The 26,526-nt window shown below is 46.4% G+C and overlaps 1 protein-coding gene across 4 annotated transcripts in view; it reads right to left on the bottom strand.

Annotated features, from left to right (window-relative positions):
• The window catches only part of DMXL1 (Dmx like 1), a 2,287,446-nt gene that overhangs the window by 1,024,930 nt on the left and 1,235,990 nt on the right, over nucleotides 1–26,526 (bottom strand). For all 4 annotated transcript variants that reach the window (XM_078675553.1, XM_078675555.1, XM_078675552.1 and 1 more), the window contains one exon: nucleotides 10,259–10,335. In XM_078675553.1, the coding sequence (XP_078531679.1) occupies nucleotides 10,259–10,335 (77 nt within the window). The remainder of the gene's footprint in view (nucleotides 1–10,258; nucleotides 10,336–26,526) is intronic.

Below are 26,526 nucleotides of genomic sequence, written 5' to 3'. Positions count from 1 at the left end.
ATAAAAAAAAAATTCAACTATTCTATTTCTTTAAGGCAACAGCACTGTCTTGTTTATTTTTGTGTTCGCAGACCAAAGCTTTATGAATTTCAGTTTGCTAGTTTAGGCTGGATGTAACACTCAGTATTAACTAATTAACTGTTATTTAGGGTAGCTGTAGTATGTGTCTGTTACTTGATTTGGATCAAGTTCAGAATGATGCAGGGATCATGATACAGAAACTAGCAGTGCAGTTGGTGCACTGGATAAGTGTGCTATAGGACTGGTGTTTCAATAGTGTCCAATGTAGTCCAAGGAAGGACAACACCATATCGGATTATCAATTAATCAGCATATTAAATAAATCTATATATAGGTTATCACTTTAGAACTCTTTTACATAGGCAGTGGTTATCCTGAAGGTCTGGAATGGATCCGGCCTTCTTCGACCAACGGAGGGCCAAGTTTGCCATATTTATTTATTTATGTAATTTGTAAAGCGCGCTGTAACCCTGCGGGCATCCTGGCGCTGGGAGAAAGGTTCAACGGAACAACAGTCAGTCGTGAGAGCATGAGGAGGGTGTGTTGACAGGAGTCTGTTACTATTGCCCCTGAGGGGTTATACCCTTGGAAAGAGCCAGGTCTTGATTTTTTTGCGGAACAGCAGCAATTCGCTGATATTCCTGATTTCCATTGGAAGGCTATTCCAGAGGCGGGCTGCTGCTACGCTAAACGCTCTGCCGCCCTGGGTCGCTTTTCTTATCCTAGGTATTCTGACAAGGTTGGTAGAAGAGGAGCGGAGGGCCTGTGTGGTCTCGTACCACTGGAACTTGTCCTGAAGTGGCTTAGGGCCCTGACCATGCACTGCTTTGAATACGGTGCATAGGGATTTGAATAGGATCCTCTGAGGCACTGGGAGCCAGTGCAAGTCAGCCAACGCTTGAGTTGTTGATGATCGGCTGGTTCGTGAGAGTGCCAACTTAGCTGCTGCCGCCTGGATACTCTGTAGCCTGGTAATCAGATATCCAGGTGATTCCAGTAACAAGGCGTTGCAGTAGTCCAGGCGACTAAGCATGGTACTCCTGACTACAGTTGTTCTTGCCTGTACCGGTAGCAAAGGTAGCAGCTTCCGGAGACCTCGCATTAAAGTAAAGCAACTGCCCACCAGTTTGTTAACGTGGGCCTCCAGATTGAGATTTTCATTAAAGCTGACCCCCAGATTCCGCAAGGTATTCACTGGTGTCAGTGGTCCATCCGAGACTAGGGGCCAAAAGTCTGCAGGCAGGCTTCTGGCGACCCTCCTCACCTTGCATTGTAGGATCTCTGTTCTTCCGCTGTTGAACTGGAGCGAGTTTCCCTTCAGCCATGTTGCCATTTCATGCATACAGACATGGAAGCTCTATAAGGAATCCGCCTGAGCACCATTAAGGGAGATCATAAGCTGTGTGTCATCAGCGTAGTTAATCACGCTGATGTCATGAGCTTTAATGATACCCAACAGGGGTTGCATGTAAGCATTAAACAGTATGGGACAGATGGATGATCCCTGCGGAACCCCATTTGGAACTCTGGCAAATTCAGATTGGTACAGCTCTGAGGCGGAAGCCGGAGGATACATTCACTCGTGATTTTAAAAATTGTATTTCGTGATTTTATTGTTCTGAAAAGTTACTTAACCCTCCCCTGAGGCTGACTGCACCTTAGCCTGCCAGGACACCCCACGAGCAGCGGAGCTAGCGCTGCATCGCGGGATAAACTATTAAAGGGCCGCCATCGCTGCTTCGCGAGGCCACGCCCATCTCTCTGGCCACGCCCACTCCCCCGCCTATAATTAAGCGCCGACTGAAAGCGCTGGTGACTACCTTCTACACCTCTGAGGCGGAAGCCGGAGGATACATTCACTCGTGATTTTAAAAATTGTATTTCGTGATTTTATTGTTCTGAAAAGTTACTTAACCCTCCCCTGAGGCTGACTGCACCTTAGCCTGCCAGGACACCCCACGAGCAGCGGAGCTAGCGCTGCATCGCGGGATAAACTATTAAAGGGCCGCCATCGCTGCTTCGCGAGGCCACGCCCATCTCTCTGGCCACGCCCACTCCCCCGCCTATAATTAAGCGCCGACTGAAAGCGCTGGTGACTACCTTCTACACCTCTGAGGCGGAAGCCGGAGGATACATTCACTCGTGATTTTAAAAATTGTATTTCGTGATTTTATTGTTCTGAAAAGTTACTTAACCCTCCCCTGAGGCTGACTGCACCTTAGCCTGCCAGGACACCCCACGAGCAGCGGAGCTAGCGCTGCATCGCGGGATAAACTATTAAAGGGCCGCCATCGCTGCTTCGCGAGGCCACGCCCATCTCTCTGGCCACGCCCACCCTTTCCCTAAAATGTGCCAGCCACACAAGCGCAGCGGACGAGCGCAGCGGGAGCGCCGTTTGCGCGCCGAAGGCGCGCCTAAGGCAAGCCCGTCTGCGCCCGTCCGCGACCATCAGCGGCCTAGGCCCCGTCCCCCTGGCCAAACCATCTCAGACCAACATGGGATTGTAACATATACGAGGCAGGCATTACTTCAGCTGCGCAGGACGCTGCCACCGGAATGTTATCACAAGCTGCATGTGGAACAATGGCCCCTGAAATGTGGGGGTTGCGGCCATACTATCCGCAGAGATCAAGCGACGAGTAAGGAAGGTGAGGAACTATCTGCCTTATTACTGAATTGCAGATCTATGAAACGACATAGCCTGAACATCTACGACTTATTGATTGACGACAAACCCGACCTAGTCTTCTTGACTGAGACATGGCTGGATGAACAATCCATCCCCGATATCATAGAGGCCCTCCCGCCCGGCTTCGACATTCTTCACATTAATAGAGAGGACCAAAGAGGGGGGGGGATAGCCGTTATTCATAAAAGCGACCTACCAGTCTCTCTTGAACCAACTCCCATTAATAAATGTGAAGCAGGACTCTTTTCTATCACGGTCAGCCCCAACTGTACCATTAAGGGCTACCTTATATATCGTCCTCCGGGTGTGGCAACTGCATTCATTGAAAGCCTCCTGGATGTTCTAACGCAAGCTGCTTTACGTCATAATAAGTTCATGATTGTAGGAGACCTCAACGTGCATTTGGAGGATATCAACTGCAGAGAGGCCATTTCCTTAATCAATGAACTTAGAGCTCTTATGTTTGATTTAGCTGACAATAGAGCCACCCATCAAGCAGGACATCTACTGGACCCAATTTTTACTAACTGGGACGACATAAGTGTCTCTGCTCCGATTAAGATCCTATGGTCTGATCACTATCTGATACCATTTCAACTCAGAAAACTGCCCAATAGGGGGCCCTTACAGAAACCTCCCGCTATTAGACGCAGGGATTGGAGGAAATTCAGTCACGATGCCTTCAGTCAAGCCCTAGAACAGGACCCCCCAAAGCTTAGCGATAATTTGGTGGAGGCGTACACTATGTATGAAGAATGGATTCAAGGTGCGCTGGACAATGTAGCCCCGTGGACTCACAAACCTATGGCACGGAGCACGAAATCTGCTCCATGGTTTACCGCTGAGCTACGTGCCGCAAAAACCAAATGTAAAACCTTGGAGCGTAGATGGAGAGTGGATTACACACCCTCACTACGTGAAGTCTATAAGAGCGAACTGAGAATCTACCACAATCAGATCAGGAAATCTAAAAGAGAGTACTATAACAACAGGATTGGATGTGCAGAGAATACATCGAAAGAGCTCTTTATGATCCTGAAGGAACTCTCTGCCCAGCCCGCGAGTTCAGGGGAAGTCCCACCCACGACTGAGTCATGCAACGAGATCGCAGACTTCTTTATAGGGAAGGTAGAAAAGATCTATGCTTCGTTTCAGACTAATTCAGATACGACTAATCTGCCCGACCCTAACTACGGTAATAAGGTCAGTAAAGAACTTAGGAAATTTGTGGTTCCCCAAACTGAGGAGTTTATCAATATCCTAGCGGACATTCACTCGGGCTCTCCCCTTGATGCGGTACCAGCGAGAATTCTTCGATATCATCTTCCCCAGGTGGCGAAGCATATAGGCAATATGGCCTCGCTCTCATTCCATGAATGTCTTGTTCCGGAGAGCTGGAAATTAGCCCAAGTCGTCCCAATAAAAAAGAAAGCCCACATAAGCATAGCGCAACTAGACAATCTAAGACCAATCTCCCTTCTCCCCTACTGCGCGAAGGTAGTTGAAAAACTGGCTAACCGACAGTTGGTAAACTTTATGGAGGAAAACTTGCTCCTGCACACGTCTCAATCGGGTTTTAGAGCTAAACACTCGACTGAGACCGCCCTCCTCTTATCAACAGAATTGCTGCGGAGCAAGGCGGATGAAGGTCACACGGCCGCACTGGTCCTACTGGACTTAAGTGCGGCGTTTGATACCGTATCACATCACGCACTACTGGACCGACTGAGGGAAAAGGGAATAACCGGATCTGCTCATGAGTGGCTGGTATCCTTTCTTAAGAACAGGAGATTTCAAGTGCATTGCCCACCATGCAAATCCAGTATAAGATCTCTCAGGCAAGGGGTTCCACAGGGCTCGATTCTGAGCCCTACATTATTCAATCTGTACATGGAACCCCTTGCCAAACTGGTGGAGTCATATGGTGTGGCAATAGTCTCCTACGCAGACGACACACAACTGGTGATCAATCTGTCCCGGGATCCAGTTGTGGATGCTGAGAACTTCTCGGCTTGCCTTGTTGCACTTGACGGCTGGATGAAACAGAACTGTCTCCGCCTTAATGGCAACAAGACGGAAGTTCTTATTGTAGGTCCATGTCCTTCCATCTGGACCTCTGCCTGGTGGCCCACGGAACTGGGCTCTGTCCCCGTCCCAGTAGACACAGTTAAGAACCTTGGCTTTCTTCTGGACTCTAATCTAGCCTACACCGATCACGTGGGTAAGGTCGCGGGAAAATGCTATGGACTCTTGAAGGTCCTAAGGAAAATCCTGGACCTATTGCCCCCCAGCTCCAGAAAAACTATGGTACACGCCCTGGTCACCTCCCAGTTAGATTATGGGAACTCTCTCCTATGTGGACTTAGTAAAAAGGGCCTGTCACAGCTGCAACGCGTACAGAACGCAGCTGCGAGGCTGGTCCTTAACCTCCCTAGGAGAGCTTCTGGGAAGCATGCATTACGCTCCCTTCATTGGCTTCCAATAAGGGAGAGAATTAAATTCAAAACTATGTGCATCACCCACCGTATAGCTCACAAAAAAGCACCTCCATATCTACAGGACTTGCTTCCTGTCTATCGCCCTTCACGTCCTTTGAGGTCAATGGGTAGCATGCTATTAGTGGTGCCTCGGATCCATAGAGCTAGGATGGGAGGACGTTCATTCAGACACCATGCAAGCAATGAATGGAATAATCTGCCTATTGAACTGAGGATGGAGCCGTCTGAATCCAGGTTCAGACAGAGGCTGAAAACCCATCTTTTTCCCATGATAAACTCAGTGTAGTTCTCCCTTGTTCCTATGCTTCCCCTCTGTGAGCTAAGCTGAAGAGTTGTAGGTAGGTTCGTCAGCGCGGGGACGCACTGTTCTCTGTGCAACCAAGCGCTCAACAAATGTCATAAACTAAACTAAACTAAACATGGAGGGAGTGCCACTGCCTGCCATCTGTCGGACAAATAGGATCGCAGCCAGTTAAGCGCAATTCCTTTCACTCCAAAGGTCTCCAGCCTTGTCAGCAGAATGTCGTGGTTCACCGTATCGAACGCGGCGGACAGGTCCAGCAGTATGAGAATTGTTGACTCGCCCCTGTCCGCCCTCATTCGTAGGTTGTCCAAAACCATCACAAGTGCTGACTCAGTCCCATGGGCTGGTCTAAACCCATACTGTTCCACCTCAAGAATGTTATTCGTCTTCAGAAAGAGGGATAGGGACCTGCTAACCAGGCGTTCCGTGATCTTGATTGGATAGGGCAGGAGCAAAATTGGTCGGTAGTTCTTGTAGCAGCCAGGGTCGAGAGTTGGTTTCTTCAGAAGAGGTGTAATAACGGCCTGCTTCCATTTAACCGGTACAGTTCCTGTACTGAGGGATTGACCACATAGCTGTCGAAGAATAGGAAAGAATTTGGACCCGAATTCTTTCACAATTTTATGGGGCAGAGGATCCAGCGGTGATCCCGAGGAGATGCTAAGGGACACTTGAGCAAACTCTTTCTCAGAAGGAATTGCAAAATTGTCCAGGGAGGCCTTGGGGGGGGGGGGGTACTCTGCCATACCATCTTCACCCTTACTTCTTGTCCCTGTGCTCTGATGTAGTGGTATGAGCAGAGGTGGGTCCTCCATACTCTCCACTATTTTCTTTATTTTGTCCTGGAAAAAGGAGGCCAGTCCATCACACAGCTCCTGCGAGGGTTTGATGTTACTGCTAGTGAAATCAGGGTGCGTCATTTCTCTCACTATTTTAAAGATGTCTCTTGATTTGTTGGCGCTTTCCAGTATGATGGCTGCAAAATGTTCTGCTTTGGCCGTCTCTATTTCTTTCCTTTTTGTATTTTATTATTGAGAGTCTCCAGTATAATCTATCTTTTTCCGTGTAATCCCTCCTCCAGTGTCTTTCGGCCGTTTTACAGGAGATCTTAAGATTTCTCAGGTTTTCAGTGTACCATGGTGCGGACGGGCTGCCTCGTTTCCTGATAACTGTCAGTGGGGCAATTTGCTCAAGTTTCTTGGTTAGGTGTTCACAGAGAGTACTGTAGTTCTCTGTGATGTGACTCTCTGGGTTAAAGAGGGCTTCTATCTGAAACAGGGATTCCCCTGTTTTCCCCTTTCTTGATAGCCCTTTCCAGTCTCGGCTAAGGAAAGTCCTGATTTGTTTGGCCACAGGCCTTGCGTTGTTCAGGGTTTGGGCATTGAATGTAACTAAATGGTGGTCAGACCATCTCACTGGTAGGATTTCTCCCATGTTCATAGCATCCTCTTCTGCGAAAATTAAGTCTAGAATGTGGCCTTCCCTATGTGTTGGTTTGTTCACCCATTGTTTCAGTCCCAGATTGGCACAGGACTGTGTGATATTGTGGAAGGCTGTATCTAGTTTCCCATTAGTCCACAAATTAAAGTCCCCCAGCACTAATAGTCTGGTGTGTGAGTGTCATATTGTTGATTGCGTCAATTAGTTCCTGCTGTTGTCTAGCATTGATGGCCCCCGGTGGTCTGTAGCATACCATGCCAGTTAGGCAGTGTCCTGACTCATTTTTAATGGAGAACCCAAGGAACTCTGCGCAGGAGATGTCATCTATGTCTAGCATAATGATATTCAGCTCTTCCCTAAAAATGATTCCTGTTCCTCCCCCCGTCTCCTAAGCCTGGGGTTATGATGGATCTTGTATCCCACAGGGCAGGCTGGTCCCAGCTCTGACTCTAACCCAGCCACTGTCCATGTTTCTGTTAAAAACAGGACATCCAGGTTGTTGGACTAGATCAGTAGCTGTGTCTTGGTTGCATGCTTGGGAAGGGATCTAACGTTGAGCAGACCACAGCTTAATCCGCCCTTTCTCCTTAAATCGTGTGCTGGCTCAGTTGAGTTGGCCGGCAAGGTATGGCTGCATTGAACTTCCCTATGTGTCACAGCTGCCGTATTTCCTAGTGACTTATACTTTGACTGGTCAGCTTGTGACAATGACAGTGATTTTATTGGAAGAGGGTTAATGTATGGCAGACGGGTCAAGCAGTTTGGACAGGGTTTTACGTCCGTGTATCGTGTGTTTGGTGTCACTCGTGGGCAAGTTGCCTTTCCTTTTAAAGGGTCAAGCTCCATAAGCGACTCCCTGTTGTAGCGAATGACCAGTTTGTGTGGGGTAGACCGACCAGGGGGGGGTCGCCCTGAGAGCGGTCCGAGCGCAGATGGGCGCAGACGGGCTTGCCTTTGGCGCGCCGCCGGCGCGGCCGCGCCATAGTGTTCTTTTTATGTGGTGCAGCCGGAGTCTGCCCAACACTAGACCGCTACCCTCTAAATGGCCAACAAACTCGGGCCACAGGAAGTGAGGGCACGAAGAGAACTCGGTCGCCGAGGCTCCCTTCACACAAACAGCACAAGCTGCGGTGTACCGGGGAGAGGCGACACTCAACAAACAGGTAAAAGAGAATGAATGATTGCCTGTTAAAAACAAGTGAACTTAGGTGAATTCTTTAAAAAACAGAGTGCTTACTAGCCTCCTGAAGTGACGACTTAAGCACACTGGTAGCTGCAAGCTACAATTTAGCCACCACGCATACTTTTACTCACATGATACTGAGTTAACAGTTGACAGCTTTCTGTCGTGGCAGCGCCGAGCTGATTTTTTATGTGGGGCAGCCGGAGTCTGCCCAACCCTAGACCGCTACCCTCAAAATGGCCGCCAAACTCGGTCCACAGGAAGTGAGGGCATGAAGAGAACTCGGTCGCCGAGGCTCCCTCCACACAATCAGCACAAGCTGCGGTGGACCGGGGAGAGGCGACACTCAACAAACAGGTAAAAGAGAATGAATGATTACCTGTTAAACACAAGTGAACTTAGGTGAATTCTTTAAAAACCAGAGTACTTACAAGCCTCCTGAAGTGACGACTTAAGTACACGGGTAGCTGCAAGCTACAATTTAGCCACCACGAATACTTGTACTCACATGCTGCTGAGTTAACAGCTTTCATAGAGCCTAGAAGAACAATAAGACCATTCCCATTCTGCAAGTCTCTTAGCTGGCAGGCTTTTGGTCTTATGTTTGTAGAATTGCTCCTGCTGAAAGAACTTGCAGGATTTATGGGAAATTTAGTTTTTTCTTGGCAAGTTACAGCCTCTAAAAGGTAAGCCTGACGTGTGCCTGTTTTGGGACTATACAGGACAGTGAGCTCAAGTTAGGCTCTGCCTGGCACATGATGGGCACTGCTTGTGAAGCAGCTCATGGATCTCAGTCTGTCTCACATTTGATTGGAAGTGGAGCCATCTGTGACTGCTTCTGTATAAAAAAGCTTCTGTCACTGCCAGGGGAGGATCATGATGCCTTGAGTAGCCAGGGTCTTGAAACCCCTCCACAGCACTGAGCACTGTGAATAAGAACTGGTTAACTATAGTCAGTATAGTCTTAGAGCAGCCTCTCATGCAAACTCATTTCTTGTTGAATTTCTGTTTAGGTAAATTGGGATACCGCTGTATAAATGGTTGCTTTAGCATTATTGCTAAACACCAATTTGGTTCATCAGCTTTAATAAAACAAAATAAAAAATATAATGTTGCTCAGTTTGTCAATGTAAATATTGTAGGAAGTAGGTGGGACAAGTGGATTTTACAGAGGCATGTAGATTTATGGAGCAATCAAAAAATGACCAGGGTATAAAACATGACAGGTGACTACTCCACTCTCTGTAGCACAGAAGAAAAACCCTCCTAGAGATGGGAACTAAAAAAGGGAGGTGAACAAGGAATACAGAAGTATATCAAGAAGCACAAAGGCACTTAGTGAAAATTCCTAGCAAAGAGAAAAAATTGAGATCACATCACAAAAATGGTGGAGACTTCTGAATCAAACATCAATAACATCCAAATTACCCGACTGCTAGTTGTTGTCTAATTGCCGGAAAATACCAGAAGCATGGGCTCAAAAGGAAGAGAAAGGGTATTGAATAATAATGAGATGCATTGTGCCATTATCTCTGCCTTTAAAAAGACTGTACCTCAGAAAAATAAAACCCACACAGTCCTGAACTGCAGACAGGCTGACCCAACATCAAGAGTTTGGAATGGTTCCTAAAGTTCTGGACTGCTTGAGCATCATCAGATTTTTATTTTGTTAACGAGATAATGATTGACTTGTTCGGTAATTGTTTTCTTCAAGAGGAATTTACTTACCATGGTAATCTATAGTACTCAAAATCCCATTGCTCGACTTGATCCAAAACTTTGGGATGTTCTCCCGAAATGTAAAGAAGACCAGAGAACTGATTCAAAGCACAAATTAATTTGAAATAAAAGACAATGGGAAGGATACCTAATTTTATGGGTCACCATCCTCTCTATAATACTTCAAAAGACCGAGGAACGTTGGGGCGTTAATTAGTGTCTAGACGCAATTCTTTATCATATGTAACTGCCTAATAATGAGAAGACATGACAACACAGTACTTTAGGACTACAACCGATGTGAACATCTTGTTTGAAAACAACCTTTTAAAGCAAACTAATGCGCCATGTGGCACCCAATAAAACACATTTTCAGAATGAGCACTGTTTCTTAGGATCTTTACCTGCAATTGTGACCGCCGCAAAGGCACTGGTAGATACAAGCAGAAAGTGAAGCTGCTAACGAGTGCATGACATGTACCTGAAAAATAGGAAAGGAAACGTGTGAAGCCTTGTTGATCCTTATCGTTCATATATAAATATCAGAATGCAATACAATTGGCTCATTTTCTGGAAGTGTGCATAAAATTATAAGGGCCTTGCATCTATTTGATTTTAGGTAGTACCCCAGAAGAAGAAAAATAGGAGCCCCTTCTTAACAATCAATAACAAAGATCTGGTTGTAGATCGAACACATTTCATACATAGGTCTACTCATAAATGAGAATGATTATTTGGCCTGTCATGTGTACATTTTTCTATTGCAGAACCTACAATGCCAGGCAGGGCAGCAAATTGGTTGTCTGAGTTCTGGAACGTAATGAGGTAAAATATCATAAAATCATTAACACATACATTGGAGGGATCATCTTATGGTGTTGATTTGTGGAACTTATAAAAAGTTGGCCACTCAGAGACATTTGAATCAATTTAAAAATGGAGAAGGATATAATGTGCTGCAAAAGGGACTCCAAGTACAACATTGCAAGCAACCCCTGTGTAGACTTTGACAGCATAAAGAGTTAGCATGAACCCTATTAACTGTGCCATGACAGACCGTCTTAAAATTACTACTTCATGGACATATGGTAATCTGAACATATGCCACCAATGTTACCTCGTGCATTTAGATGGCAGGATCCTAGCTTCACAAGAAGCCATCAGTATGCATAAACCCTTCTAAACCCCTTTGAGGAAAAAAGCAAAGTAAATCAGTCAATAAGGAGAGTAGCGAGCACAGGCACTTCCATACAGGCAGGTTTTTGGCCCTGAATGACAAACCCAATCATATATGCTATGTTTTACTTTGATGGAAGAGAGATGGCTATTTATGCACGGGGTGAAAAACCAATCAAAGATACCTGTTAGAAATTGGGTCTCTATTTGGCTGTGGTATGTAACTTGTCCAAGTAGGGTCCACAATCATTGTCATGGTAAGCAATTACACACTAAAAGATAACATGTGCTCACCCTCTCATACCTTGGCACGGAGCAGGCTGGCTTATCTAAAGAGGCACTGTGTAAAGTATTTATGCAACACAAACACACAGACAGTAACACAATGAAAACACCACAAAAAGACTCCACACAGTGTTAGTAAAATAGATGATACACTTATGAGTAAATCAAGACTAAAACAACAAAAATCCAATTAGTAGAACTGGAGTTATGAATTTCTGAAGAATAAATCAAAAAAAGGGCTGGGCAGTCAATAGCGCTAAAAGGTTACTTGAGGTCACGCTACACCTGGGTACATCTAAAGTTCAGGCCGACTGCGAAGAAGGGAAGGCTGGATACAAGACTCACAAAGGGTCAGCTGAAAAATAACCTTGGATGGAGCAAGCATCGAAGCCTCGATGCATCTGTTCCGATTCACCTAGTCGGGTTGATGTATCAATATCGAGCCTCACAGCTGGGTCCCGTCTTGTTGTCTAACCCCTCATGAGGCAGGCCCTGCATCGTACTCGAGGTTCGCACTAGGGGACCTCAGATCGGCGCTACATCATCATTGAACCTTCCAGTCGGGTCACGTGTCGTCGTCCAGTCACGCAGGGATGTGTTCAGATCAAACCTGGGACGGCTTCGAAGGCCGCTGACTGACTCAGCGGCCTTCGAAGCCTGTACCAGTACAAAGGTGACGATGCGTTGTTTTTGGAGCCAACCTGCTGCACAACCCACTTCTGTGGCCCAGGACCTCGGGCAAAGAAGGACTCACAGATGGCAGAATCCAGCAGCAGAGTTGTAAGAAGTCTTAGATGGCCCGAGACTTCAGAAACAGGAGGCAAGCCAGCAAGCCCTGGTGTCACATTGGGTTCAAGTGAGATGCGCCCAGTCCTTTTCCTGAGCAGGGCAGAGATCAGCAGGCAGCAGGGCTACTCAGCACAGCAGTGAAACAGTTCTTTAAGAACAGTCAGTCAAGCAGAGTGGCAATCCTTGTTGCATAGCAGTCTTTACTCCTGGCAGAGTTCTTCACAGGTCCAGTTGGATACTGTCTTGATAGGGTCAGAGCCCCACTACTTATACCCAAAAGTGCCTTTGAGGTGGAGGTGACTTAAAAGCAAGCCCTCAAAATGCACAGGTCTTCTTTCAACCCAGCCCTCTCTGCCAGGATTTCTGTGGGAGGCAATCAACCTTTTGTGTGGATCCCTAGTCAGATGCGTCACCTCCCTGCCCCTCCTCCTGCCCAGGAACAGCTATCAGACTGTAGTCAGGGGTCTCCAACCTTTTCTGTACTGAAAGTTACATATGTTCAATGAAACACAATGAGAGCTACTAATATTATTGGAATTGTATAATCTGCATTTTTTATATGTATTCTAATTCACCCAAGCAAAAGCTTTCTAATTTGATAAGCTGGGCTGCACACAGGTGAGCTAGTCAGTGGTAGCTGGTAATAACAGTAAATTATGAGCTACTGGTTGGAGACCCCTGATGTAGATGAATGCAGATGGGTTCTCTGCCACACTCACTGTTCCTGTGTTTGTGGCTGTCGCGAGGTAATACACAAAGTTTAGTTGTCACCCATCGTAGACGTGTATTGGAGATGAGCTGCAAGGCACACAGCAGTAAGAGCAGAGAAATGTCCACTTTCTCAAAGTGGCATTTCTAAAGCAGTAGTGTTAAATCCACCTTCACCAGTAAAGAGGATGTATCATCACCATTCACAAGATCTGAAACTTGATGTAACTACTCCTTTCTAATCAGGAATTGCATCTTAAAGTGTATTAAGGAATTCCCAATAGTAGCCTATGAGAGGAGTAGGACTCACAGTAGTGAAAAACAAATGTAGCTGTTTGTCACTACCAGGACATGTAAATAAAACTTAAAAGTACATGTGCTAACATTTAGTTACACAGCACTCTGCCCTTAGGGTTACCAAGGGCCCGCCTTAGGGATAACTTATGCACAATAAAAGGGGAGTTTAAGGCTTGGTAAGTAACTTTAAATGGCAACTCGAAGTATCAAAAAACTGCCCACAAAGGCTTTGCAATGGTAGGCTTGAGACAGGTGCGAAAGGCAGCTTGTGTGGGTGGGACAATCAGTGCTGCAGGCCTACTAGTAGCATTTAGATTATAGGCCCTGGGTATATGGTACCAGGGATTTATAAGTTTAACACTATCCAACTCTGATGGGGTAGCCAAACTGAATCAAACTGTTCTTGAACAATTAAAGCCAAAAAAACTTTACTAAATGTAATTTTGGAAAGGACAATATATGATAGAATAATGCAGACAGTACAAACAGATAAACAGAGCAGCGAGGAATCGGAAGTCTGAAGAAATTATTATATTCCTGGTGAGGATCAGAGCCCTAAGATAGCCACTAGAGACAAAGCCTTCAGCAGAAAAGGGAGGACATTGAGCGCGTCATGCCAAGGAGATCAGTGATCACTATCAGTTTGGTAGTACATGGGACCGTTGGGAGGTGTGTAGGTGGATCATTTGAGAACAATGTACTTTTTTACGGACTAAGACTTTCACTGCACATACCTTTCAGTCTTAAACCCTCAGACAATAGAGGAATTACATGTTATGAGCAGATACACTTTACCTGCAAAATGTCCTCTCTCCAAGAAAAGATCTTGGCAGCTAAACTATTAAAACAGTACAGCCCTCCCACTTGTAAAAATTCAGTTTTTTATTCTTTGTCAACACTGCTTTTATTTAAGGACCCTATTTAATTCTGAATTTTAAGGTAATGGTAGCAAAGGCTGAGACAGAAAGAGTTTTAAGTAACAATATAAGTGAACTAAATTCAGTGCTAAAGCCCGACCTCACAAGAAGATGAGCTGAATGCTGGTGTAACCTTGTTAGTCTTCGCCAAGTCTTGTAGACCTGCCGCTCGACCAGCTGTCTCATGACAATCATATTTATGGAATTCTTATCACTTAGTCTAAGAGATTCCCGGTTTCAAAGCTTTCAAAACCTCATGTGTGTGATTCAAGCTCTGCAAAACCACAAACTTCTTTCATATGCCTAGTGGGATCATTCCTGGTAGTGCCGGTGAGTTCCCAAACACATGGATAAAAAAGGTAGTCTTACTTGACATTTTTCCTCTTCCCCAAGAAATACACAACACCTAACTGACTTCTATCATAAATATTAGCCTGATTGAAATTAATTCAAAATATTTAAGTTTACTGATGTTCCTTTATCTTCTATCTATTTAAGAGTATCTTCCATCGCTCTAGTGCGTATTAGTCAAAGATTGTCTAACATTGCTATACAACCTTACTGTGGACTTGACACTCTTCATTCACTTAACTATGTCACTCCTGGAACAGTTGATACTTTGATCTCCAGCTTCCTAGTCAAAGTGAACCTTAAGTATTGCCTTAACTACCAAAATGTGTGCTAATAATACTTCGAATTCAGTAGCATACCTTTACTGGGGCCTGCTCGTAGTGACATTGTGAAAGCTCAGTTAACCTTCTTTGACCTTTCTCTGTTCTACGAACAGTTATATGGTTTTGCTCTTTAAATGCATTCATGTCATTAATGTTGCCCTGCTGTAAACACTGAGGTGCTCAGTGGAGCAAATGTTTGATTAGCTTAGATAAACATATAGCTTAAAATCTTAAAGACTTTAAATAATATTCTAAGATGAATTTATGTGTATGTATATGTAGGGATTTTTTAACAGTTTTGTGCAAAAAGTTTGATTTAGATTTCTGTTGTAGGTTTACAGTTTTCACTGGAAAAGAATAGATATGTAAATAATTCAAAAATTGAAAGACAATGTAGGTAGTAGATACCTACTATGCCAAAGACACAAAAGGAAATCAGAATGGGACAAAAGAACAAGTTACTTACCTTCGGTAACGCTTTTTCTGGTAGATACAGTATCTGCCTGTGGATTCCTCACCTTGTGAATATCCCCCTTGCGCCAGCAACGTTCGGAAAATTCTTTGTAGCACGCCGGCGTGGACAACGTCATAGGAGCACGGCATCGCGCGCTACTCCGTCTGACGTCACCGACTCCTTATTAGACCCACGTCGGCATGATGACGTCAGTTCCGCCCTTTTTTCCGTGCCTTCGAGGCACCCGGACGGACCAACAACAGTAAATATACATATATACAGTGTACACAGTGCATACAAATCGAAACCTAGGTATCAAGAACCAGAAAAACATAAAACCAGGTATAGCAGAGCGGACAACGGGGAGGCGGGTGGGCATGTGAGGAATCCACAGGCAGATACAGTATCTACCAGAAAAAGCGTTACCGAAGGTAAGTAACTTGTTCTTCTGATAGATACATCTGCCTTGTGGATTCCTCACCTTGTGAATAGAGTCCCACAGCAGTCCCCACTCCCGGAGGAGGGTGTCCACTCAGCTATACCAGGAAATCTTGGAGGACAGAGCGCGCGAAGTGGCCATCCCTCCTCACCTCGGTATCCAAGCAGTAGTGCTTCGCGAAAGTGTGGAGGGAGGCCCAAGTCGCGGCTCTGCAAATGTCCTCAACAGGAACACCTCTAGACAAAGCAGATGTTGCAGACTTCGCTCTAGTTGAATGTGCTCTAATACCCTCAGGAGGGTCCTTACCCGCCAGAGAGTAGCAAATATTGATGCACAGGATTATCCACCTGGAAAGTGTGCGCTTGTGCACCGCTCTGCCCTTCTTGCAGCCAGCAAAACCCACGAAGAGCTGATCGTCAATACGATAGTCTTTAGTCCTATCAAGATAGAAACTAACTGCTCTCTTAGGGTCCAAGCGATGATGCCTCTCCTCCTCCTTAGAAGGGTGTGGGGGAGGATAGAAGGTAGGAAGGGTAATGGATTGACCTAGGTGGAAGGGAGTTACCACCTGAGGAAGAAAAGCAGCCCTGGTCCTGAGAACCATTCTTTCAGCATGAATGGTCAAGAACGGGGGCTTGGAACTAAGAGCCTGAAGCTCACTTACCCTCCTTGTCGAGGTAATTGCAACCAAGAAGACCGTTTTAAAAGATAGAAGCCTCAATGGACACTTGTGTAAGGGTTCGAAGGGAGAACCCATCAAATAGGTTAACACAAGATTCAAATCCCAATGAGGAACAATAAAAGGAGAAGGAGGGAACTTATTAGTGAGACCCTTCAAAAATCTTAAAACCACTGGAGACTTAAAAAGAGAGGGCTGATCCGGCAAACAGTGAAAAGCCGATAAGGCTGAAAGATACCCCTTGACCGTGGCAACAGCAAATCCTTGCTGCGCCAGAGAAAGAGCATACTGCAAAATGTCAGACAAATGAGCCTTCAAAGGGTCAACATCCCTCTCCCTGCACCAAGAGACAAATTTAGACCACCTATACGAATAGATGGACTTAGTGGAGTCATGCCTGGCAGAAAGAATGACATCCACCACATCGAGAGGGAGAGAAAAGGAATTCAAGTTGCCCCGCTCAATCTCCAGGCATGAAGGTGTAATGACTGGAGGTGGGGGTGTAGAACTTGTCCCTCCATCAGAGAGAGGAGGTCTGCCCTGAAAGGGAGACTGAGCGGCGGGTGAGAGGAGAGGTGGAGAAGGTCCGTGTACCACACCCTTCTTGGCCAATCCGGGGCAACCAATATAACTTGGGCCCGGTCCTGGCGAATCTTCCTCAGAACCCGAGGAATCAAGGGTATGGGGGGAAACGCGTAAAGGAGTTGATTTCCCCAACTCAACTGAAACACGTCCCCCAAAGCTCCTTGCATCGGATACTGGAGACTGCAGAATGACAGGCAGTGAGCATTCTCGCGAGTGGCGAACAGGTCCACCCGAGGAGTCCCCCAAATCTGAAAGATGTCGTGAACGACCTCCGGGTGAAGCCTCCACTCGTGGTCGGCAGAGAACTGCTGACTGAGACCGTCTGCACGAACGTTCAGAACCCCGGCCAGATGATTTGCCATCAGACAAATCTGATGGTCCTGAACCCAGGACCAGAGACGCAGAGCCTCTCTGCAGAGACACTGCGACCCTACTCCTCCCTGCTTGTTGATATACCACATCGCGGTCGTGTTGTCCGTCAGGACCTGAACTGACTGACCGCGAAGGGAAGGGAGAAAGGCCTTGAGTGCCAGACGTATCGCCCGCAACTCTAGAAGGTTGATATGAAGCAACCTTTCCTCCGGAGACCAAAGACCTTTGATCTCCAGACCCCCCAGATAAGCACCCCACCCGAGAGTGGATGCATCCGTTATCACTGTGGCAACAGATGGAGGAAGATGGAAAGGCTTTCCCTGAGACAGATTGCCTTCCACACTCCACCAAGACAGATCCGCTGCAGTTTCTCTGGAGATCCTCACTGACTCCCCGAGATCTCCGTTGTGCCGATACCACTGCCTGCGGAGGCACCACTGGAGTGCCCTCATGTGCCAGCGTGCATGGTTGACCAACAGAATGCAAGAAGCCATCAGAGCGAGAAGACTAAGGGCCTTCAGGACTGGAACAACCGCTCCATTGTAGAATAAAGGAATCATTTCCTGTATGTCGCGAATCCTTTGAGGTGGAGGGAATGCACGACATACAGTAGTGTCCAGTACCGCACCTATGAAGAGGTTGCGCTGGGAGGGCACCAGGTGAGACTTGGACACGTTTATCGAAAAACCCAATCTGTGCAACAGCTGCGATGTCACTTGCAGATGATGGAGCACCTTCTCTGGCGACTCTGCCTTGATCAGCCAGTCGTCCAGATAGGGGAACACAGGAATCCCCGACCTCCTGAGATGCGCAGCCACCACTGCCATCACCTTGTGAAAACTCGAGGCGCAGTAGTAAGTCCAAACGGAAGGACCGCAAACTGGTAGTGCTGCGATCCCACCGTAAAACGGAGATACTTTCTGTGCGACTTCAGATTGGGGATGTGAAAATACGTATCCTGCAAGTCGATCGACACCATCCAGTCTTCTTCCAACAGCGCTTAAAGAACCTGCGCAAGTGTGAGCATTTTGAACTTCTCCTGCTTGAGATAGAGGTTCAAAATCCTGAGGTCCAGAATTGGACGTAACCTGCCATCCTTCTTGGGGATCAGGAAATACCGGGAGTAGCACCCCTGACCCCTTTCCTGCTCTGGAACCACCTCTATCGCACCTTTTCAGAACAGTGCCAGGACTTCTTCCTGCAGGAGAAGCATGTGGTCCTCCGAACAATAACCTTGGCAAGGAGGGTAATTGGGAGGGAACTCCTGAAAAGGAAGTGCATACCCATTTTCTACGAGATTGAGAACCCAAAGATCTGATGTAACCGATTCCCAATCCCGTAGAAAACGAGTAAGCCGACCCCCTACCGGACCCGCTTGATCCAGAATGGCGGATCTAGGGCTGCTTTGCTGCTGAGGGTGGGGGTTGATTGTTAGAAGAGGAAGTAGAGGAGGAGGCGGCTTGGCGTCCACGAGCACGGCCCCTTTGTTTACCTCTGTATGATCTATACAAAGGGTTCTGCTGCTGCTGCTGGCCTTGCTTATAGGAACGAAAAGTGGATCTACCAAATCCCCTAAACTTCCTAGTGGCAGAACCTCTAGCCTGAAGGCCCAGAGACCTTGCCGTTGCCCGGCTTTCTTTGAACATCTCCAAGGCCACATCCGCTTTCTTCCCAAAGAGGCCTGTCCCGTCAAATGGCAAGTCCATTAAAGTGGATTGTACATCTGCCGAAAAATCAGAAGATTTCAGTCATGCGGCCCTTCTGGTGGCAACAGTAGAGCCCATAATTCTGGCAACAGAGTCCGCCGTGTCCATGCCACTCTGAATTACCAAGCGGGCTGCAGCCTGAGTATCGGAGACTACTTCATTGAAGTTCTTTCTATCATCCTCTGGAAGCTTAGATGACAATTGTTTCACAGAGTCCATCAATGCATGAACATATCTCCCTAGCAGGCAAGTAGCATTGGTTGATTTTAGAGCCATGCTACCCGAGGAGAAAATCTTTTTCGCAGACTGGTCCAATTTTTTAGAGTCCTTGTCTGCCGGCACCTGAGGAAATGAACCTGCAGACCTGTTGGAACAAGCGGCCTGCACCACCAGACTCTCCGGAGAAGGATGTGAAGAGAGAAACTCAGGGTCACCAGGCGCCCCCTGTAACGCCTTGCCACCGACCTGGAAACCGCAGGAGCAGTCAAAGGTCTCTTCCAGACCTCCATTATTGGCTCAGTCAAAGCCTCAGTGAATGGAAGAGTAGGCTCTATTATAGATGAAGGCGAGTGTAAAACCTCCGTGAGGATGTTAGGCTTGTACTCAACAGTAGGCAAAGTCAGATTGAGCAGATCCGCAGGCTTCCTAATCAAAACATGGTAAGGTGCCACGTCTTTAGATGGTACATCAGAAACTGATGGCAAACCCCACTCAGGAGAAAGTTCTAGGCCACTAGCACTATGCAGGTCCTCAAAACAGTCCCCTTGATCCAGAAGTTCACCTTCCTCTACATCAGAATCTTCGTACCTCTTTTCCTCCAAGAGGCGCTGAGCCCTGCGCCTCGACCACTCCAGTCGACGGATCCGGTAAAGACTCAGACGGAGCTGGAACCGGCGTCGAACGAGGAGCCGGGGCAGCTGAAGGACAAGACTCACGAACCGGCGTGGCACCTCGATCCAACTCACGAGGTCGTTCCGGAGCCGGCGAAGCCGTATGCGGAGTCGACGACCTCGGCGGCGCCGTACCGAGCCAAGGTGTATAAGGCGCTGGCATGAACGGCATAAAAGGAGCTGGAGCGTAAGCCTGAGGGACGCCCAAATTATAAGACAATGGACCCATGGGACCAGCCGGTGCACCAGTGGGGTACATTGCCCTCGCATAAACTCCAAACATAGCATTAAGGAAATGCGAGGAGTCCTGCCCAGGACCAGGAAAGGGAGTGTACAAACCCATCGGCCGCTCCGAAGGAGGCTGCTCCGGCATCGGTTCATCCTGGCCCTCTTGATTTTCTGGGTCTTCCACCGGAGTCGGAGCCCGAGGAACTTCCTCTTCTCCTTCATGCTCCGAAGAATGATGCGACTCCGGATCCGGTTCTTGCTCCGGAACCGGGGAACCTCCACGAGATTGCATAGGAGAAGGAGAAACAAAGTCCTTATGATATTTTCGAGGCTTTCTCTTCGAATCCGAAGACTCTTTGCCAGAGTGATGTCTTGAGCTATGCTTCCTCCTCTTGTGCTTCTTCTTCGAGGAGCCTGAAGCATGACCCGAAGCCGACTTGGATCCGGACCTCGACCTGTCTCTGGACCTCTACCTCGCTCTGGACCTTGATCTCGAAGCCGATTTCGACCTCGACTTCGATCGCGACTTCTGTCTCGACCTCGAGCGCCTGTACGTCGACCTCGAAGACCTTCCAGTCTCTCTTCCTTTCACCTTTGCAAGTAGAAGCTTAGCCTCCCGCTTTCGTAAGGCCTTAGGGTTCATCTTGAAGCAGGATCGACAGTTTTTTACATCATGGTCCGATCCAAGACACCACAAACAATCGTCATGCGGATCAGTAATCGACATAATTCGGGTACACGATCCGCACTGCTTGAACCCCGTCTTCCTCGACGACATCCTCGACGAAGAAGAAACACTCAACAGAGAAACAGTAACACAAAATAGTAACAAGTTACTATCTGAATCGCAGAAGATCCCAGAAACCGTTAGAGTCGACGACGAGGAAAAAAGGGAACTGACTTCATCACGCCGGCGTGGGTCTAATAAGGAGTCGGTGACGTCAGACGGAGTCGCGCGCGATGCCGTGCTCCTATGACGTCGTCCACACCGGCGTGCTACAAAGAATTTTCCAAACGCTGCTGGCGCAAGGGGGATATTCACAAGGTGAGGAATCCACAAGGCAGATGTATCTATCAGAAACAAGTTTACTCAAGAATCATAATTCATGGGGAATAATTATCCTGAAATAAGTAAGAAGGTATGCCCAAAAAATTATAACAGTAATAAGTGCTAACTTTAAACAGTGACATGGCTACACTGTGGACAAAGCAACATGTTAAAATAAAGAAACGTTAGGTAAACAAATTGCCTTTTTAAATGAGGTAGCAGTAACTAAAGACCTAGATTTATAAATCCAATTGTTGCATAAACAAATATTCATGGACTTAATAAAATATAAAGCAAGGCTGCTAGAAAGACGAAAGGGTATAAAGCTTGGATAAGTTAAAATGAATAAAGTCCAAGACAAAATAAACACTAAATGTAAGCAAATGATGTATTACCTATGAAAATGATTAGCTCAATTTGTACTTAAACCGGCACAGGTAACAATATAAAAATACAAAGAGGTTGGAGACCATTATTTGTCTACCCTTCTATAGTCCACTACAATAAGATTGACCTCTGGGGTGCGAATTAACAAAATGCACAGGGACACGATTGGCTAAACACTGGCCCACACAGCACAAATTGTGGGGTGTGCTATTTAGTCTATGCATAAATCCCACCTAATGTTCCTGAATTTGTCTGTGCTCAATTTTAAGTAAAGGAAACTGTGATAACACATATTGCTAACATTTTTGTTTTTAAAACAAATGTGATTCTATGTAACGCCTACATATTCCTCAAAGTCAGTAGTTTTTTTTTCTATCTCTTAAGTCTACTTGACTCGCAGTCTGTTTACTGAACATGGTGTCTCATGGAAAGGTACTGTCAAATAAAAAAGTGTCTCAAAGACACATTCCTACCCTTATATTCCAGGGAATACTGCTGAGGTTTTTGCTGATAACAGTTAAAGTGCTTCAAAAAGATGCAATTTGAACACAATTCGCTTCAGTATCAAATTGGAGTTATACACTATACATTTACCCTAACACTGTTATTTATTAGTAGTTAACAACCTTACAAATGTATAAAATGAAGAGCTAAGTATAAATTTAAATATGTTATAAATTATTAACATAAAAAAATAGTTTAGATATTCTATCAATGCATCTTGGGGACACCAGTCTCCGTTTACTTAAATAAGGTGTGAACCAACAAGTCATTCTTACACAACAAAAGAAGAACAGTATAACAGAATATGTTTTCCATCACTACACAATGGAACATGCTAATTTTCATAATATATATCAAACAATAGTTGGTATACTGCATTTCAGTTTGCAATAGTTAAATATAGATAACTATAAAAACATGGAGTAAGTTTCAAACAGTTGGCCTATTCAATATTACTTGTTCTGCTAGTCTTGCATATGCACTTTTTAACAGTGCCCTAAATGTTGTCATTGTCACGTCAACATGATTATTAACATTCAGCTAACTAAATATATTAAGTCATCTCAGAATACATACCAATATTATCACTCTATCTGCCTTTGTTATGTTGGATGTTCCATCCAAATTCAACATATCAAAGATCCTAATGGTGCTCAGTTTAAAACTTAACAAATTAAAAATTAGGGCAACTACCCAGCAGGACTGACTCTGTACTCCAATCCGATTAGTTCAATTGGGGTTGTAGGTCTTTAAAGAAATAACTGCTGTCAGGCCGTTTCTTCAAGCCTCTCAAGTGCATGAGGGAATTTGCATGAGCATAATTCTGAACCTTACTTTAAAATATAGTTGTTGGAAGCGCACTGGGGTATCAAAGAAAATTACCAGGTTGTCTGCATAATATACAGAGTGCTTATTTCTACTGTGCTAAGTTTAAGGGAAAAGCTGCTGGTGGCTCCTATTTGAAGGCAAAGGATTTTCAGGAATAAAACAAAGTCAGAATGAGAACACATCACTGGTGTAACCTATTCTAATAGGTTTACCAGCATTCCTGGGAGTGTCTGACTGACAATATTCAAGCTGCATACAACAAACAAGCACAGTGTGGCAGCTCTAAGGTTAGTGCATTGCTCCATAGTAATGTACATTTGAAAGTGTTGGGACGTTTTACAGAAGTCCATGACCACACAATACAAAGGCACAGTACACATGACGTGCTGGTTAGGAGCTCAGGTCTAGCTCCATTGTTAAGCATGGTCATACTGTTTAATCTTATTTGCTTTGAACACATGATACCTTCAGTCTATGGCAAGAGAAGGAGTTCATTCAATACTAATTGGGAAATAATCTGGCTGGAGTGCAAAGCGATGCCAGAAAGCAGTAACTTTTTGGATTTCAATACTTTCCCTATTTAAATATCATCACTAACGATGGAGTAAAAACCTATGCCCATCACACCAGGTTTGAAGTCAGGTCCTCTACATTCTTTGTAAAAGTGTATAAACGCTTGATAATATCACATACAATGACCAGCTGTCACATGCTTTGGAAGGTCAATCTGATAGACGGATATAAATGCTAGTGTTTAGTTATGCACAAAGAGGAATACATTTGTGATGTAAGAACAATTGACAGAAATTAACAAATTACTTACCTTCGGTAACACATTATCTGGCAGAGACTCTATCTAGCTGCAGATTCCTTACCTTTCAATTTCCCAGGCGTCAGGCTGGAACCAGAAACTTTTGCTGAGCAATACCCCTTGGACGTGATGTGGGGTGACTCCATTCAGCTCCGCATGTCGTCGATGATGTCTGTAGCGTCGGTTATGATGTCACAGTGCCTTCATAGGCGCCACACAGGCTCGCGGACGTCAGTACTTTTTGTTTTTCAACGCCAGAAGCGCAGAGCCACGAAGTGACTGACGTAAACATGTGCAAAACTAGGGCCTGAAAGGGAAGTAATCCTAGACTTAAATACATCAGTCCGCAAAGCGCGGAGGCATTGGTGGGGCTGTAAGGAATGTGCATCTAGATAGAGTCTCTACTAGATAGTATGTTACCGAAGGTAAGTAACTTTTTCATCTGATAGAGACTTCTAGCTGCAGATTCCTTAACTTTAAACCAGATACCCCAGCCATACCATCCCGGTAGTGGGTTGCGGACTCATGGACTAGATCTAGACTAAAAAGTCTTACAGGATTGAGCAGGCAAAGTGTCCATCCCTGCGCACTTGACCGTCAAGACAATAATGTTTTACGAACGTGTGCCATGATGCCCACGTCGCTACCTGACAGATGTCTTGGACTGGGACACCCCATGCCAAGGCCGTAGTCGCAGCCTTTCCCCTGGTGGAGTGGGCTCTTAATCTCTCAGGGGGCTGCTTCTTCGCCAAGGCGTAACAGATTTTAATGCAGAGAACCACCCAGCGAGAGATGGTTCTTTTCTGCACTGCCTTTTCCGTCTTTGCTCCCACATACCCCACAAAGAGTTGGTCATCCACCCGGAACTCTCTTGTGTGGTCAAGGTAGAATGACAACACCCTTTTTAGGTCCAGTCGATAGAGTTGCACCACCTCCTTATAGGGATGTGAGGAAGCAAAGAAGGTAGACAAAGTGATGGACTGACCCAGATGGAACCTTTGGTAAAAACTAAGCACCACCTTGTACGGAAAGGACATAAGATAAGGAAATGAGCTGTATAACGCCTGCAACTCACTCACCCTCAGGCCCAATGTAATCGCCACTAAGAAGGCTGTTTGATGGTCAACAGCTGGAGGGGACAATTGTGCAAAAGGTCTTTAGTTACATTAGTGAAGACCAATTTAAGGTCCAATTGTGGCATAAAAAAGGGCATGGGTGGAAACAAGTGAACCAGCCCTTTTAGAAATGTATTTACAATAGACGATTTAAAGAGAGAAGGTTGGTCAGGCAGCCGCATAAAAGCAGACAGAGCAGAAAGTTAACCCTTGAGAGTTCCCAAAGCAGAGCCCTGCTGGGCAAGGGCCAGAATGAATAAAAGGACAGTAGAAAGAGGAGCCACCTGGCCGCCAGAATAACATTACAGACTTCGGAAGGAAGGTCAAAAGCGATCAACAGCCGCCGCTCAATTTCCACGCATGGAGGCGCAGAGTTGACCGGTTCGGATGGAGAACCCTCCCTTGTTGCTGCGACAGAAGATCCTCCGGCAGGGGCAGCCTGATCGGAGGATCTACACTTATGCTCAGAAGTTCTGGATACCAAAACTCTCCTTTCCCAGTCAGGTGTCACAAGGATGACTTGAGCCCAGTCGCTCCTGATCTTCTTCAGAACCCTGGGCAGGAGTGGTATGGGCGGAAAGGCGTACAAAAGGCCTGAGCTCTACTCACAACGAAATGCGTCTCCGAGCGATAGCTGCCGTGGAAACTCCAGCACGCAATACTGCTGACATTTTGCGTTCTCTTCGGAGATGAGCAAATCTAACCAAGATTCTCCCCACTGGTGAAAGAGACCTTGTGCCACCTATGACTGGAGACGCCATTCATGATCTGCTAGGCATCGACTGCTGAGATCGTCTGCCCTGGCATTCAGAGAACCTGCCAGGTGTTGAACCACCAGGGTTATTTCCTGATGTTCCAGCCACATTCAGAGAAGCAGGGCCTCTCGACAAAGGGTCCATGACCCACCCGCCTTGCTTGTTGCAGTACCACATGGCGGTGGTGTGGTCCGTGAACACATTCATCAACTTCCCCTTGACAGAGGGAAGAAATGCTTTTAATACCAAGCGAATCGCTCAGAGCTCCAACATTTTATGTGGAGCCCCGTCTCCGCCGGAGACCAGTGACCCCTGATCTCCATCTCTCCCAAGTGGCCGCGCCGTCCCATAAGTGGCGCATCCGTCACGATTGTGAAATCCAGTTGGGGAAGGGAGAGAGGTCTGCCTTTGACCCAATCATGGTTCGACAACTACCACTCCAGATCCTTTGCAGTTCCTTCCGAGATCTGAACTGAGTTGGTGAGATTTTCCTGATGCAGTTCCCATTGGATCTTCAAGTCCAACTGCAGAGCCCACATACGCCATCTCGCATGTCTTACCAACAGGATGCAGAAGGCCATGAGGTCCAACAGCCTCAGAGTCACCGAAATCCAGGATAGAGGCTGAAATATCATAATCCTAACCTGAATATCCTGGACTCGCGGCTCGGGAGGATAAGCTCGAAACTGCCCTGTGTCCAGAACAGCTCTGATGAAAGGGAGCATCTGAGAAGGAGTCAGGACTGACTTCAGCACGTTTATAGAGAACCCCAACGAATGCAGAAGGTCCGCCGTAGTCTGAAGATGTGAGATGGCTGCCTGGGGCGAGGATGCCTTCAACAGCCATTCGTCGAGGTTGGGAAAGACTGAAATCCCTAACCAGGACAGATGAGCTGCAACCACTGCCATCACCTTGGGGAACACTCGAGGGGCACTGGTAAGGCCGAAGGGGGGCACAGCAAACTGAAAGTGCTTGTGGCCTACCTTGAACGGTAGGAAACACCTGTGGCCCGGCAGGATGGGAAT

Source organism: Lissotriton helveticus, chromosome 2_1 (assembly GCF_964261635.1).
Source record: "Lissotriton helveticus chromosome 2_1, aLisHel1.1, whole genome shotgun sequence".
In the NCBI taxonomy this organism is placed as follows: Eukaryota; Metazoa; Chordata; class Amphibia; order Caudata; family Salamandridae; genus Lissotriton; species Lissotriton helveticus.
Note: the sequence above shows the minus strand (reverse complement) of the source record. Positions and strands in the feature narration are given on the sequence as shown.